Below are 17,251 nucleotides of genomic sequence, written 5' to 3' on the forward strand. Positions count from 1 at the left end.
AGTATTTAAAAAATATACTCAATGCCAGAACGGCCAAAAGTGAAATTATTATTACACTACGTGTTTGTTTATGCTTGTTATTACCCAAATGGAATTTCAAGTTCAAATATTGATAAAGTACAGTATATAAAACTTTAACAAAAATACTAAAATACAACAATGATACAAGTATTATTATGAGGCAATAATAACTTGAAACTATACATGTACTTACAAAAAAATATATAAAATGTTTCCAAGCATTGTGTGTTTGAACACCAATGCTGGTTGCTTGGCCAAGTCAATGCTGTACAGTATTTGTAATAATAGCATTATCTCCACTGTAATTTGTCTTTTTTTTTTATTAACAAGATGTTGTACTGCAACAATCATAGTGCTGAATATTGTAATAAAATGTGGAAATACATTTCCAATGTACTGAAAATGGACACGTTATATGTGGTGTAATGCAGCATCAGCTGACTGGCGAGCATGGAGGGTGAGGGAGTCTGTCCCTCCCTACTCTCCTCCCTCACCTGTTTGGTGAGAAAGTTCTTAATGATTGTAAATATATCATTTTTATATCCAAATTTTATTAAACCAATGATTGCTCTATCATATGACATGGTCAAAATGAAGAATGCATAATACATATTTATTTTTATATAGAGACTGGCTGAATTCGAATGTATAAATCCTGATAATTACATAATGTTTGCACCCACAAAATTGTTATATAGTTATGCCTGATACAGAGTTGTCATTATTATTTGAAATGGTCAAAATAATAAATACATAATAAATCAATTTTCTGTATTTTTTATTGAAGTACATAAGAAGTTACTGAAAGTAAGATGGGTTACGATGGATTTGTACTTGTGTGCTTCAGGGTTATTATGGAGATATTTCACTACACCTCTCTCCTGGTAAGGCAAGTCACAAACACTTATATGCATTATAGTGGATGTAGATTATTTTTTTTTTAAATTGAGGGGAGGGATGCCTTGCATCTGACAGGTCATATGAAATTCCTTACAAAACAAATTGGTCTAACCCCGTATATTTCCGTTAAAGTGGGGACAAATGGTACCATTAACTTGCTAAATAACTACTAGTGGTCACAGACTCAAGTTTTGTGCCAATAACTTGACCCATTTACTATACAACCACCACAAATCACAGATCTCAAGCTGTTTCAAGTGTTCTACTCTTGCATCCCAGCCTGAGGCCAGGCATCCTTAATGATAGCCTGGAGAGTTATACTGTTAGGGGTAATGAATTTTAAGCCCACATAGCCAACAGGCCATGAATTACTACATACTACAATATGTTGTTACATGCCTCTTCCATATTAACAAAAATTATGTGCTATTTGAAAAATTATATTTTATAAGCTGTACTGTATAAAACAATAGCCTGATTTATTTTAATATTATAAAATTAAATCATTTTTTATTCTGAACTAATGTAAAACTCATGTTGTATACCTTTTATATATTCCAAAGGCTCAGTTTTCGGAACTTGCTGAGGACAAAATTGGCATCTCGGTGAACCTCCAAAGTAAGTCATTTGGAGGAGGTATGCCTGTTGTCACAACAGCTAGTGAACTGGAGCCTGGTCCATCCCATGCAGGTGTGTCTGGCCTCTTGGTAGGAGAGGAGGCAGAGGAAAGGGAAAAGAGTGACTCCAGTGATGACGAAGAAGAACCAGGATAACAGGGAAGAAGCAAGATAATGAAATACAGTATGCACTTTAAAAAAAAAAAAGAGGAAACAAGTCCTGAATAAAAACAATTAAATTATCTCATCCTTATAAAATGATGGTATTGTAATAGTTGAGTTTGGTTAACTGAAGCTGCTTCCTCAATTTGTAATTAATTTCAGTGGGAATAATTAATTTGACTAGTTGTTTGATAGTCATGTGAAGATTAAAATAATAACTTGTCGGAAATTTCAGAATATTGATCAGGAAATATGTCAGAAATTTCAGAATATTGATCAGGAAATATAGGTCTGTTTCCATGGTAATGTTTTAAATTGCAGCAGTCATTTAGGGTAAAACTTGAGCTTCAGTGGGTGATAGTTTTTTGTGTTTAAGAATAAGCTAAATTTAAATTATAAAGTCATCATAAGATTTATAATGCCACTGCCAAGACTTTATTTAAGTGGGGTGTTTGTATGATCAGTTTCTTGCTCTTCAGGGTAAAAATGCCAAAATATTGGCAACTTTGCTTTTCAAATGATTATAGCATTAAGGTTCATCATAACTGTCACTGCCAAATGTGCACAGCCACTTACCAGTATTTTCAAAGCATTTCCATAGTAACACAGTTCTTTCCGGAGAGTGCATTACGAGCCTGTGGTAGCAGGGTGGGTAGACATTTCTTCGGACCCCTGCCTGTCTGGAGGTTACACTTCTCAATTTATAAATAAATATGCTTGCAATGGACCATAGATACTACACAATGTTTTAATCTATGTATAATGCACCATTATGGTATGATTTGTGAGTATGTTTATGAATATTACTTACACAGTACTTGTAAGCATATCATGTACAAATGCTGTGTACTGTTCTTCAAATTTCTCTTAAGATTGATGAAGTGAAATTTTAAGTGTCCATAGAAGAGTTAAATCTTTCCTGCGTACCACAGGCAATTTAACTGCCACACAGGAACCATACACTACCTCAGTTGTGCCACCAACCAACAGTCCCTCGTTGACCCTACAACACTCATCCTCAAGTTGTTGAAAGAAAATGGCATGTACATCCTGTTTAATACTGTACGTTTAAACAGGTTTTATCAACACCTGTACATAGTGCCAGCTTTAAAGTATCGGTTAAACACGAGTATACTTTCCTCACAGCTAACGTTGCAAACCAGTGATATTGCTTCGATAAAAAACAAAATAGGCAGCTAATCAGGATGATTGTTGGAAGGTCACCGAGAGCCTGATCTGCTCAGGGTGGGCTAGCTATAATTAATTGCGTAATCTGTTGCTTACGCTGCTCGTTACTTGTTTTGTTATTACAATTAAGTGAATTCTCTATGTTCAAATGTACGTTTCATACAAATCTTATTTGCATTGTTAGATTTCCAGAGGATTTTGATTTATCATGTCAGAAATAGAAAGGTAGTATCTATGTTTAATATTACTAAACAGGTCATTCAATGATGACCTGTTGTTCTACACATAACGTGTAAATTCTGTGATGACCAGCACTGCCAGCTGTTATTGCTTCCTCCTATTGACAAACTAATAATAGTCTCGTTTTTTATACATTCCATGTGTTGCTTATGTACATTTGTATTGATGCATTCTCTTCAGAGGTGTACCGATTTATCGGTATTGGTGGTATCGGCTTATTTTTGCAATATCGGTATCTGTAAAATTTCTGTCGATACTTTATTAGAGGCAGGTGTGTGCAGTAGTCCTAACATCTGACAAAAATATTAAATAGTATCAGATTATCTTTTATTTTTTTTAGAGTATCAGGGTATCGGCTAATAAAACAGTATCAATATCGGTGAAAATAATGGTATCGGTGGACCTCTTAAGTTGCCTGAATGTCAATGTATATGTAGGTATACATTGGTAGGTTGAGCAGAAGCAACAGTTTACAGTTCCTAGTCTTGAACACCCTGAGCATCACCAAGTGCCTCGAACCACTATACCTCAAAAGTCTCCATAGTAACTCATTCCAGTGGACCCATATCAGGAGTTTTGTTGTGCTCTTATGTAACCAATCATCAATAGGTGGAGGTCCGTATTAGTAGAAAACTGTGCCAGGCTACTATACCACTTGTTTATTTTTAATAGTAATTACGGACCTCCATACCATTTTACTCATAGCAATGTTCATACGAATTATTGTTGGTTTTATACAATGTCTTTATGCAATGGTTATCTTTTTTTTTTTTTTTTTGTATAACTTATGGCCTCCCACAACTGGCTGATAGTAACTGGTAGCTACTAACAGCTTTCTACAACTGGCTGATAGTAATTTATGACTACTAACAGCCTTCTATAACTAGCTGATAATAGCTCGTGGCTGCTAACAGCCTTCTATGACGGGTTGGTAATAGCTCTTGGCTTTGAACAGCCTTCTGCAAATGGCTTGATAATAGCTCTTGGCTGTGAACAACCTTCTGCAACTGGCTTGATAATAGCTCTTGGCTATCACAGCCCTCTGCAAATGGCTTGATAATAGCTCTTGGCTATCAACAGCCTTCTGCAAATGGCTTGATAATAGCTCTTGGCTATCAACAGCCTTCTGCAAATGGCTTGATAATAGCTCTTGGCTATCACAGCCCTCTGCAACTGGCTTGATAGTAAATTATGGTAATTACAGCCTTCCACAACTGGCTTGATAGTAATTGTTTTGGGCATTGTATTTCCCCAACTAACATCCATTGTCTCTTGTGTTATTTTAAGCATTTTGGCAATGTTTTAGAACAAAAATGTTACTTTTGCCCTTTTTGGACACTGCTGTAACAGTAGCTTGTATCATTACATATTTTTAGCTTACTTTTATGCTTATTGTAATTTTAACCTGGACAGTCGAGGTCCAGTATGATTGTAATATATATATTTAAGACAGTGAGACAAGTTCAAAATACCTGAGGGCTCAGACACTGTTTGGAATTGTGTGTGTATGCTTGATATGCATGCATGCTTGCTCGATATTGTGTGCACACGCTTGCTATCATGCTTGATATTATGCATGTGAGTTAGAGATAATGAATGCATGCTAGAGATAATGCATGCATGCTCATGATCATGGGCACATGCTCAATGTCATGTGTGTGGGCCTGACATCATGTGTGTGTGTGTGTAATTACCTAATTACTTAATCACATACACATGTGTGCGTTTGACATCATGAGTGTGTGTGTGTGCTTGACATCGTATGTGCGTGTTTGTGCAGGCTCGACATGTGTGTGCGCAGGCGCGATGTGTGTGTGCGTGCGGGCGCGATGTGTGTGTGTGCGTGCGGGCGCGATGTGTGTGTGTGCGTGCGGGCGCGATGTGTGTGTCTGCGTGCGGGCGCGATGTGTGTGTGTGCGTGCGGGCGCGATGTGTGTGTGTGCGTGCGGGCGCGATGTGTGTGTGTGCGTGCGGGCGCGATGTGTGTGTGTGCGTGCGGGCGCGATGTGTGTGTGTGTGTGCGGGCGCGATGTGTGTGCGGGCGGGCTCAACATCGTTTGCATGTGTGTTTACGGGTTCGACATAGTGTGCACGTGCTAACTCAACATTGTGCGTGTGTGTTGGCTTGTGGTTATATGTGCATGCTCATAATCATGGGTTCATGCTCGATATTATGTGTGCATGGGCTCGATATTATGCATGCATTGGCTTGATGTTGTATGTGCAGGGTTGTTGACAAGAGTGCAGGTTTGACGACGTGAGTGTGTGGGCTCGTCATCATAAGAGTGCAGGCTTGATGCCGTGTGTGTGTGTGTGTGTGTGTGTGTGTGTGTGTGTGTGTGTGTGTGTGTGTGGGCTCCATTTAATGTATGTGCATTAAATCTCGACTCGACATCATATGTGTGCAGGCTCATCATCCTGTGTGCGCATGCTTGAGATCTTGCACAATGTCTTGTGTGCATGCTTGAGATCTTGCATCCCTATGTGCTCGAGGTCTTGTGCACTTTCTCTAGGTCTTGCATTCATGCATATGTACTAGAGGTCTTGTGTGCCTTCTCAAGGTTTTGCATGTATGCTCGAGATCTTCCATGTACACTTGATATCTTGCATGCATGCATGTCAAGGTCTTGCATGCATTTGTGAGATCTAGTGTGCATGCTAGAGATGATTATGAATGCATGCATGTTGAGGTCTGGTGTACGTTTGGGGTGTTGCATGCATACATGTCAATGTGTGGTGTGCATGCTTGAGATTGTGCATGCATGCACATCTTGGTATGCATACTTGAGATCTTGTACGCATATTAAATGGCTGATGCCTTCTTAAGAGGAAGTGCTCCAGTTTTTATTCTTTATTATTAGGTACTGCATATGGCGGTATTTTTGCTCATACAAACTTCATATGTCTTGATGTTTACCAGAGGCTAATGTGTTGAACTTTCTCTTGTATTGTTTCTATGTAGGTAATCAAATATGCAATAGCATTCGGTACAGTATTGCCAAGTGGGCTTGTATTGGAAGCCCTGGCAAATATCCCACCATCATATTACACACATCCAAAGAGTGAGGCAGTTGTATAGTAATTGTCATTAAGAGGTGTCATTTACCATTCATTGTGTGTCTTGAGTATCGGTAGGAATTTAGGATTTTATGTTATTAATTGACTAAATTATATGGCATTGTTAACTTGTGTTCCTAAGTGTTTACCTTTTTTAATCAGTGTATCTTTTTCCAGGCACAAAACAGCTTCAGAATTCATCTTTGGTCTATTTAGTTAGCAGGGTTTTTTATTATCTTTAGTATGTTTTATGAGATAAAAATAAGTATCCTAAAGCCATAATCTACTAAAAAATCATGATGTAGTGGATGATAATGCCATGTAAGTGGGAACAATCATAAGGGAAGGCTTATCCTTGTTTTATTGGATACTTTTCTTGTCCTCTCACTCACGCTCTCTCTTGTCCACTCATTCACGCTCTCTTGTCCTCTCACTCGCTCTCTCGTCCACTCACGCTCTCTTGCCCACACACACACACACACACACACACACACACACACACACACACACACACACACACACACACACACACACACACACACACACACACACACTTGCATGCTCTCTTCTCCACTCTCATTACACACTTAAAGCAACTATTCAAATATTACTAGTTTACTCTCGCATACTTCACAATTCTCTTCACTTACTTCTCATACAAACTGGGAAACTAACTTTTTGTACACTTTTATTTCTTAAATAAAAGTTAGCAGTAATGACTACTATAAGTCAGAAAGAACATGTCAGGTGTTTTTATTGCAAACAATGTCTCTGCTCACACTATAGATGTTAACAATGTCTTTACTCTATGCTGAAGGTATGGAATTAGTAGGTAGGTCAAGAGCTAAATAAAAATTGTGCTTTTGACACCTGGCTCAAAGGATGGAAACGTGCATGCCTTTCACATTGATATTTAACACCCGAGATTTGGCATTGCAGTGTGAGACGAAACTGACTGTGCAATATCCTACAGTGTCAAACTCACGTTTTTCATGTTTTTTGTCTCTTTAAGCAGTTACTTTCCTGTTTCTTACTACATTTAAGATAGCATTTTCAAATATATTTCAAATGTTTAAGAATAAAAGCAGAAAATGGTATTAGATTTGTGTGCATAGGGTATCCCTAATTAATGATCAGGGTGTTCGTGTGTGTTAGGTCTCTCTAATTAATGATTATGGTCTTTGTGTGGGTAAGATATCCCTGATCAGTGAGTAGGATATTAATGTATGGCATTCCCAATCGATGATTGGGATGTTCATTTGTAAGTGGTCCCTAATGCAGGTGTTTGTATGTGGTCCCTTATAAATGATTGTGGTAATTGGGTGTAAGGGATCCAAATCAATAGTTAGAAGTGTTCGTGTGTGTGTGTGTGTGTGTAAGGTATCCCTAATCAATGATTGATGTTTTGGGGTGTGTAAGGAGTCCCAGTCAATGATTAGGGTGCTTATCATGGGTGTAAAGTATCTTTAATCAGTGATTGGGGTTTTAGCTCTTGCACATCTACAATACATAGTTTATAATAACTGATCTATAGACACTTGAAATGTGAATGGTAATGACATGCTCTTTCTAGCCTAAGTTTATCACAGTGCTGGCTGGTTATTGTTTGTGTGTGTTGTCTTATGTATTGTACACGTCTTCAAGTGCACTGTTAACTCATAACTATTTATCTGTGTAAAGAAAGCGAGTTTCCTGTTCTTGGGTCGGAGCAGACCCTGGCAGGGATTCCCATTGTGAATCAGTTTAATGTGCATTTTAAAGGATTTTGTTTTGGAAATTTTCTTCGTTAATTTTTCAAGCACTTGTACTCCTGACTTAATGTATTAAATATATGATATTGTAGCTGTAAAATGCAGATACTGAGATGGCACAGGATGTTTGTGTCCAGTTTGACTAAACTGGGATTAGGGTTAGTATTATTCACAGTTACTTATTGCAAGTCATAATCATTCGTACAAAAATAATATTCATTGCTCTTAACTATAATTTGACTTAACCACTGCACTGCTCTGCATTAAAACACGACACACCCGTGGTGCACCAAAAAATAAATTTTTTCCCAAAAATTTTTTTCTCTTCTTATATTGATAAAATGCAGTCTCTGATCACAGCAAACTAAAAAAAAAAAAAAAAAATTGTATCCGACATACTTTAGCCGTGATGGAACTGGGCAGATGAGCAAATTATGGGCACTGAGTGATGGAGCACTCAAGGTCACTAGGCCCCGCCACCCAGTGGGATGGCAGTTGCTGCGAATATAATGTTTCACAATTATTTGATGCCTCTCATTCGTTTTTTCTCTGATTTTATGCTGTAATATTATTCAAAATTGTGTAATTTGTGGAATTTATATAGTCAATGTGTGGAACATTGCTATGCTGAAATTTATGAGGCTCATATATGTGACATGTATATTATATTCTACATTCAGTCAAACAGGGTTTTTGCTGTTATTATACTATATACACACATTGTATATACCTATCTACATATGTGTTCACCATAGCGAACCACTAAGTTGGTATGGTGAGCCCAAAAACCAAAAGTGGGCTGCCACACCCAGCCAGCCCTCCCTCACTCCTTCAACACCTAACTCGGCAACAATATTCCTTCCACAATACTGCTTGTGGTATTTTTACACTATATACACATTATATATAACTATCTATATGTTTTATTCACCATAACGGTGCAACTAAGTTGGTATGGTGTCCAAACAGCATAGTTTGGACACCAAAGACGACAGCCTCACTCACTCCCTCACCTAAATAGCTCCTCCAACATAAGCCTTTTGCTATTATTACACTCTATACACACATTATATATAAGTATCTACATTTGTGTTCACCATAGCGAACCAGTAAGCTGGTATGGTGATTCCAGACAATAACGTGTTGCCACACACCAACCAGCAGCCGACTCTACCTCTCCCACCCTCCCTCACGAAAATTACCCCCTTCCACCATACTATGCACATTGCTAGTTCTCACCACAATCCTGCTATTATCAGAATCCTTGTCACTAAATCATGTAAATGAATAATTTTCCACATGTTTATTTTGAAAAGGAACATAAGAAATTGTTTGAAGAATTTTAGTTGGACGAAATAATGGCAGTGTGCTGTGGTAGCGCTGTAAGCATCTTGAACAGCATTTATTCACCGATATCTGAACATTGTAAACAGTCTTTATCACAGTTAGGCTCTTCTGTAATACTAGCATGGCTAAATAATACCAGATACATGTATATTTGGAAAATTTTAGGCGTTGCTGTGGTCAAATGCTGAACAGCAATGCTATTAGCTCATGCTGCGTGCGCTAACCTTTGTTGTTCACTCAGTACTGAGGCCTTCACACCCGGGAATGTTGCCCACAATTTTTTTTTTTAATGGTGTCTGTTTAGGATAGCTCTGAGGAAACTGATGTGAACCCCATGTAACCGCGGGAATTTTGAATGATACGCTGTACCTAAAAGATCCCTGAGGTGCGTTGTGCACCATCCATCAGGAGCCTCAAGGCGTGTTGCGCAGTGCAGTGGTTAATCATAAAATTTTAAAATAATTTATTTTTTAGAATTGAGTTATAAAGCAATACAGTATACAGAGATTGAATGATAAATTGAGTTGTTTGTTTAGGGATGAAATCGGTGACTTTTTCTTTGTCAACTACAAACTAAGATACATTTAAGAAGTAATTCAAGTGATAATTTTTTACAATATTTATTTTTTAATAAAGTAAAAAAAATTATCAAAAAAAAATTATACTTAGTAATTTTCTTCATTTTTTATGTGTTATGTAACGATGGCCAGCCAGCCATATGCGAAGGAGTCGGTAAGGACAGATAAGTGTGCAAGGCTAGGCAAGATCACATTAACTATAGCTCACATTATAAATGTGGTATATTTGAACATGTTTACAATGAGACAGACACTCATTCTCATCTCACTCGTTTTATTTTTTATTTTTTTTGTTGTGACTTGTCTGGTTTCTTGATATTGTACAAGCATGTTTGTTATTACTGGCCTGTCCGACCCCTTCCTCAGAGGCTTTGTGAACCCACATTGCTCAACCACTGACCAAATGATTCCATGCCATGTTGTTAAATCCAGCTACCTCAATCAGTCAGCAATAGCAATAGACTATACCAGCTTAGAGGCCAAGTTTCTTAGTGGAGGTATACTAATCATAGGGTGTTAATGTAGTGTTCTACACTCTGGTATTTTGTTTATAACTAATAATTTTGGTACAAGCTTTGTTTTTCTGTAATACAGATTTAGGATTTTATATTACAATGTTTTGATGATAAGACTTTGAGATGAAGAACTCAGGATTAGTTTAATCCTAGTAAGAAAATGTTGAATTATGAGTAAAGATAAATTTCTTCCTTCCTATGAATTATTTCTCAAACTAACACACACAAAGTCTAAGACAATGAGTAATGAAAAAAATCAGAAACAAGTTCCACCATGTTTGATTGGAACTGTTCTTTCATTTCTAGGGAAGGAAATCTAAGTCTTTCCTATCACAGTTACAGAGTCCATACCATATTTGCAACTTGACTAACCGCCCCAATTATGAGCGGCAGAGCGATTTTTTTTTTTTTTTTTTTTTTTTTTTTTTTTTTTTTTTTAATATACATATAAATATGCTTGTAGCTTGATTTTAAGCTCCAGCCATATTGGTGTGTCCTTAAATAACACATAAGGACAACAACACTGACTGTTGGCAAGGTTGACTGTTGGTCTTCCACTAGTAACAAAGTGCATGCTCTTAAAGAGTAGGGTGTCCCCATAGCCTTCCTCCTACCACAATAACTGGTGGTGGGAAACGGCTCTGGTGAGGTTGCATATTGGCCATGTACGCTTAACTCACGGGCACTTAATGGAGTGCTACCCTGCTCTTTATTGTCCAAACTGCATTGTCCCTCTTACGGTCATACATATCCTTGTTGAATGTCCTGACTTCCAGGATGAACGTGTATCTAACTTCCCAACTGTCCCTTGCGGTCACTTGTCCTTCGATAGAATTCTTGGTGAATCGGATACTTTTGATATCGTTCACCTTATGAGTTTCTTTTCTCGTATTGGCATCCTTAGTGATATTTAGCACCCAGTGATTATCCTGCCCATTTGATGGTGCTACATAGCCTTCCCAGCTTGGTGCCTTCTTTTGATAATTACTTGTTTGACTTTAAACTGTATCCTGAAGTTTAGTTATGACTTTAAAATTCTATAGCAATAAACATCTTGGAATTAATTTCAACTCGTGTGCCAGGAATTGTTGTCACTTGTCATATGTCCTTTTGCTCTTGTATAAACATCTTGGTATAAAACAGCTACACTGCAGGCTTGGTGCCTCCTTTTGATAATTGCTTAATTAGCTATATCGGGGAAAATTGAGAGCCTTAGACTTTGTCGTGGTGAGGGGCTCATATGTGCCAGCCCAAGGCACCACCCTTGGGCTGGTGTGGGTTTCTTTAGCTCTCTTTCATGCCCCTTTCCAGTTGGCATACATGCTAAGGAACCCCAAATTAGGGTTCCCATATGAATCGTCAGACTTTCTGGAGGGGGTCGCTGTTGGAGGTATGTTTTGGGCGACTAGGCTGGGTCATAAGGTTCTTGTGCCGGCATTAGTGTGTGTTCAATTCAGTAGGACTTCACTGTTGAAAATGGGGATCACCGCTTGGGATTGCACACCCTTTCTTGCACTAGCACATACCTCACTACTCTAATAAGTCAAATCCCATGGCTTTGAGATCCAACCTCTGCTACTTACATGGCAGGGACATCTCCTATGGTGACAGGCTATGTTAACTCCACTGTGCTTGCCAATTATGATAGAGCCAAGTGCACCCCTTTACTTCTGGGGGAGCATAGTGTTAGACACTTTTCAGCCCACATCATTCCCTTGCATACTCCTAGATTCCATGATTTGTTTACTACACAAGTAAAATATTTTGATGCCTCATATCTGATAATTTTCACATGCAGTACCACCTTGTTGGTTGATTTGAATGTTATCTTTTATCTTAACTGGTCAGGCATATACAGTATGCTCAAATTCCTACAAGATATGCCGCTGGCCACCTAGTTGCTGTCTTCTGGGCCCTTCACTGTCCAATACCAGGAGTGTTCCTCATTTCTCCATCTTGTGTTAATACCCTTCTCAGCCTTACTCTGTCTGTGCTACTTGCATTGCTTCACTGCCTCTTTGTCCCCTCCAGCCGTCAGTCCAGTTCTCCGCCTCAGCTCTGTCTTCGCCCGTTCTAGCCGATGACTACATCTGTTCTGACATCCCTCGTCATTCTTGTCATTCAATGGAGTATATATGTGGATTTTATGTCAACTTTAATCAGCTACGTCTTTTCATATCACAGTTTTCACCGCTTTGTCTCCAGAAGCTGATGCTTGGCACTCATCCTGCCCACTTCTGCAGTTATGACATTTTATTGTCTTCAACTTTTCATAGTGCTACTAGCTCGACTGTTCTTTTATCCAGAATCGTGTTCCCTTTATAACCCTTTTCAGTTAAACAGCCATTCCACTGCCACTCATATATTTGTGAATAAATTGTATAACATGTGTTCCCTTTATCTCTGCATTTTCTGATCTCGGTTGTTGTCTCCAGGAGCAGGTGGTACTACGAGCTCATCATAGCCCGTGCTACTTGGACCTTTTTGTTCCAGGTAGCGAATCTTTAACAACAACAACAACGGTGTTTGGCACTCATCCTGATCACTTCTGTGGTTATTTCTTTCCTGCCATCCAGCTCTTGCTGGAACCCTTAACTCTACAACCTGCTTGATCTGAAATGCTGTTCCTGTTCTCCCACTGCTTTTTTCAGTCAAACATTCATTCCCCTGCTGCTTTGTGAGTAAACGGTATACAGTACCGTCTATATCATTTATCTCCCGCCCCACTTATTCTACTTTCTCTGTGCAATCTCAAACATCTCTTACTCATTACCGGAGCCTGCGCCTAGAACCTTTCGTCCTTCCTTTTGTGTCTCTCCTGAATTCCAACTAACCAGCACATGTTCATTCATGCACTGGTCTTCCTGCTCCTCTTCTATTTATATAGATCTGACATGGAAACTCCTTGATACCTCCCTAACAGTGACCATTTTTCCCCATCCTAATAACCCTCTTATCTTTGAGGCCCTCCTCTCTTTCCCTGAGGGGGCAGTTTGATAAGGCAGACTGGAATCTTTTCACCTTCCACTGGCTTTCCCAACTTGTCCAGTCTACCTCTCCCTCATGCCCTCCTTTTTCACTCCACTTTATTACATGCTGCCCACTGCTCTATTCCTTGCTATACCTTCCATGGCATGTGGAAGTATGTTCCCTTGTGAAATTCAGAATGTGTTTGGGCAGTCTGTAAGCATGCAAGCTTGCTTACAATCTGTAAGCATCCAGCTTGGGGGGGAAAAAAAAAAAAGACACCAATGCAAACAAACACCTACCTGAATCTTTTATTTTCTTTCAGGCGAGTGCAGTGATCCATCTGAACAGCTAAAAGTGAGTGTTGGAATCTTATATCTCTGCCATTAATGTTGACACCCTTTCCCACAGATCTAGAAGAAAATCTGTAAAATTGCAGGTAAATTTGTTGCAGACATACCGCTTGTCCATCTCAATGGTTGCGTCATGGCAGATCCGGCATTGGTCGTCAATGAACAGGGCTTATACCTTTCATTTATTACCTCAGGTATTTGCCTTCTTCCTACTTTCTTTACTCATAGACCCCTTATTGAAAATCATCCCCTGGACTTTCCCACTCTTCTACATCTCCCCTATTACAATCTCTTGTCTCTGAACTCGTCTGCCCTGTCCCTCTGCAGTTCTATGGCAGTAGGCTCAAATGGCATGAGATGCTTCATCATCTGCCTGTGTACCCTTCAACATTTACTAAATATTTATAACCATTTACTGTATTTGCAAGGTGACATTGGTTCCTGAGGGCTGGTACGAGGCAGGTGTTACTTCCATCTGTAACTCAGTACTCGAGGGCCTTTCCCCTAAGGTTGCCTGATGAATTGTGTTTGCAAACTTTTTGAATGTATAGTTAATGTATGTCTCATGTGGTTTGATATCTTGATGGAAATGTAGGTCTACCTTCATACTGTCTTTGTGAATACTTCCATACCTCTCCATTGTTACTGCAATTTTTAATCTGGAAAAGGCTTATGATACCACCCAGAGGTAAAACATTTTATTCCATCTACAGGTATATTATTTTGGCCTTTGTGGCAATCTACCACTTTTCTTTCAAAGTTGTTTCTTCTCATTATTCGTTTAAAATTAGGCTCGTTACCACTTAATCTGACTCTTTTCAACAATATGAAGGTGCTCTATATTGTACTGATCACTACTATTTTCCTGGTTGCGCTAAATTTCTTTCCTCCCTTTCCCTTGTCGTTTTCTCAGCACCCTGTTTTGGTCTTTGCTGTCATGGTGATGACTCTTCTTTCTCTAAAATCACATCCAACATTCGATTGATAACATGTCGTCCTGGGCCACCAAGCACGGCTTCAGGTTTCCAACAACTTAGACTTGTTCTATGACTTACTCAAAAGGCATGTCATTCTGCATCCCCCATTGTCACTATGGTAATTCCACTAAATATAAAGATACTGCTAAACTTTTAGGGTTGATCTTCGATAACCATTTATCTTGGTCACCCCATACATCTCATCTCTCCCCCCCCCCCCCCCCCATTCCCTTTCTAGTTGAATGCTGTAAGGTCCTTACCTTAATTAATCTTGTACCATACTTCCTAGGGAGCTAATAGATACTTATTCCTTTCTTGTTCTGTCTAAACTTGATTATGGCTGCCCCACCTATTCCTTTGCTTCTGGCTTGAACCTCTGTTGTCTTCATGCTCTGTACTGTATTGTGGATTCTTCAGCTCTGGTTCCTTTCATTCGTCCCTTACCCAGTGTATCAAAACACTGTGCCCTGGTTTTGACAGGATTATCATAATCATTAATGCATTTACCACCTTGCAAGGTCTATGCAACATCCTAACTCTCGCTTATCCTGTGCATTCACTAGTGCCCCTCAGGAGGACCCTGTTTCCTCTTGCCACCTGTTATTCCTTCCCAAAAATGTGTGGCCAGGGTCCGTCTAATTACCACAAGCTACCACAAGCTTCAGAAAGCTTCCTGGCAATACGTTAGTATTGAATAAATATGATATGTTAGGTTAGGCTGCCTTAACCTAACCTAACCTAACCTAACTTAACCAAACTTAACCTAACCTAACCGATGCTTGGATCATCGACTTGATTTGGCGTCACCAGCTTTTATTTTCGCCTAATTTCTTTATAAAAAGATACTTTTTTCAGATTAAAATTGTTTTTTCGTGTTGCACATTCAGCCCCAACATTATAATGAGTAAATATATCATATTTATTCATTACTAACGTATTGCCAGGAAGCTTTCTGAAGCTTGTGTAGCTTGTGGTAATTAGACGGACTGTGTGGCCACATCTGTGGTAAAAAAAATCCTTCTCATTTCACATTTGCCATTTCTCCTCATGTTGTTCCAACAATGCCCTCATGGAGGATAGCAATTGCGAAGTTTTGTAAAGTCTTTATCCATATGGTGAAGGCTTACATTGCTTTTATGTTATCAAATACCTTTCCATTGAACATTTGTTTTTGCTTCATTGCACTAAGATGGGTCAAAGTTTGTTGACACTGACATAGCCAACATTGTCTTTCTTGACTAAACTTGTATGTGCCACCTACCCATGGAGACTAGTATCTTCATGGTGGAACGTTATACATTTTGTTTGTATGTTTTTGCTAGCTGTTTTTCCTTAGTCAACATTGCTATCATTGTGGTTGAATCTTACAATGCCCTCATGGCTATTGTATCCCATAGGGGTCAAAATCTAATACTGACCATTTCTTATCTAGCAGTTGTCAAAATTTTTCTAGATTCCCAGCCATATTGGTGTTACCTTAAATGAACATGTGGACACTGGCATTAAGGAGGCCATTTGCACTTGTACTGTTCTTATTCAGATCTCTAACCAGTTATTCATTTCACTACCATTGCTAAGGTTGTTGGTCTGACATAACAGGTAAACTCCACACTACTCTGGTGAATCGGATATCTTTGATGTCGCCCACCTTATGTCCTTTTGTTCTCACATTTGCATCCTGAGTAGCATTCAGCACCCTTTGAATATCCAGCAACATATTGGCACTGCACCTTCTTTTGATAATTGCATATTTGGCTTGAAGCTTCCTATTCTACCTCATACACTATATAAGGTATTAAATATAGTATCTTTTATATAATGTAACACTCACTTTATTTGTAGGAAATAGAAATATCCACATACCTGGAGAAGTTTGAAAAGGAAAAATAAATATAAATTTCACTTGTGTAATACACACATTGTTTGACAAACTTTCTCCTTTCTCAATGCTCTTCATACATAAAATATCCTTGACATTTAATTTCAAAGTATTTTCAAAAGTTGATCACATAGTCTCCACACTAAACATCTTTGTTTCACTAATTTTTAGTTTTACAAATCACAAAAAATATCAAATATATCTAAATATTATTTTGGACTATACATTAACACGCACAAGTTATTCTGGCAGTGTTCTGAGCATATCCAATGGTTCCCAACATTTTAATTAAGGATGCAGTACTAATGTAATATGAATTTTCATTTTTCTTATAAAGGCAAATTGATAAAATTAGCTTAATAGGAGAAACTCAAGCCTGCATAAGCCTGGTACATCACAAAAGTCCTCTAACAAATCAATTACAATGAAGTCAGACATGCTGTTAGGGTTACCCAAATGATGAATGGACAAGTATAATACACTAACTCATGAACCACTGCTGGTAAAATTCAAAGGTGATCACACATATTCTGACAGCTTCTGTTTTTTTCTGTTAAATAATATAAAAAAATACCTTACAAATTTAGATCAATGGTATAAATTTATGGTTATTATACATAAAAATTGAGTAGTTATAGAAATTTATTACGCTGCTTTTGTACATAAAACATTATGTACTTAATAAATAACACTAGTATT

At 38.3% G+C, this 17,251-nt stretch overlaps 1 protein-coding gene across 2 annotated transcripts in view; it reads left to right on the forward strand.

Moving 5' to 3' along the window:
- Positions 1 to 10,569, forward strand: part of Tasp1 (Taspase 1) — a 37,803-nt gene extending 27,234 nt beyond the window's left edge. The window contains exons 10-11 of one of the 2 annotated variants that reach the window (XR_011222094.1): positions 1,485 to 5,375; positions 5,420 to 10,569. Coding sequence is in view for 1 of the 2 variants with exons in the window: in XM_045761177.2 (XP_045617133.1) it covers positions 1,485 to 1,694 (210 nt within the window). In the remaining variant the exon portion in view is untranslated. Of the gene's footprint in view, positions 1 to 1,484 lie in introns of both variants that reach the window. The other variant, XM_045761177.2, reaches the window with a different exon arrangement.
- The last annotated feature ends 6,682 nt before the right edge of the window (positions 10,570 to 17,251 follow it).

Source organism: Procambarus clarkii, chromosome 45 (assembly GCF_040958095.1).
Source record: "Procambarus clarkii isolate CNS0578487 chromosome 45, FALCON_Pclarkii_2.0, whole genome shotgun sequence".
NCBI lineage: Eukaryota > Metazoa > Arthropoda > Malacostraca > Decapoda > Cambaridae > Procambarus > Procambarus clarkii.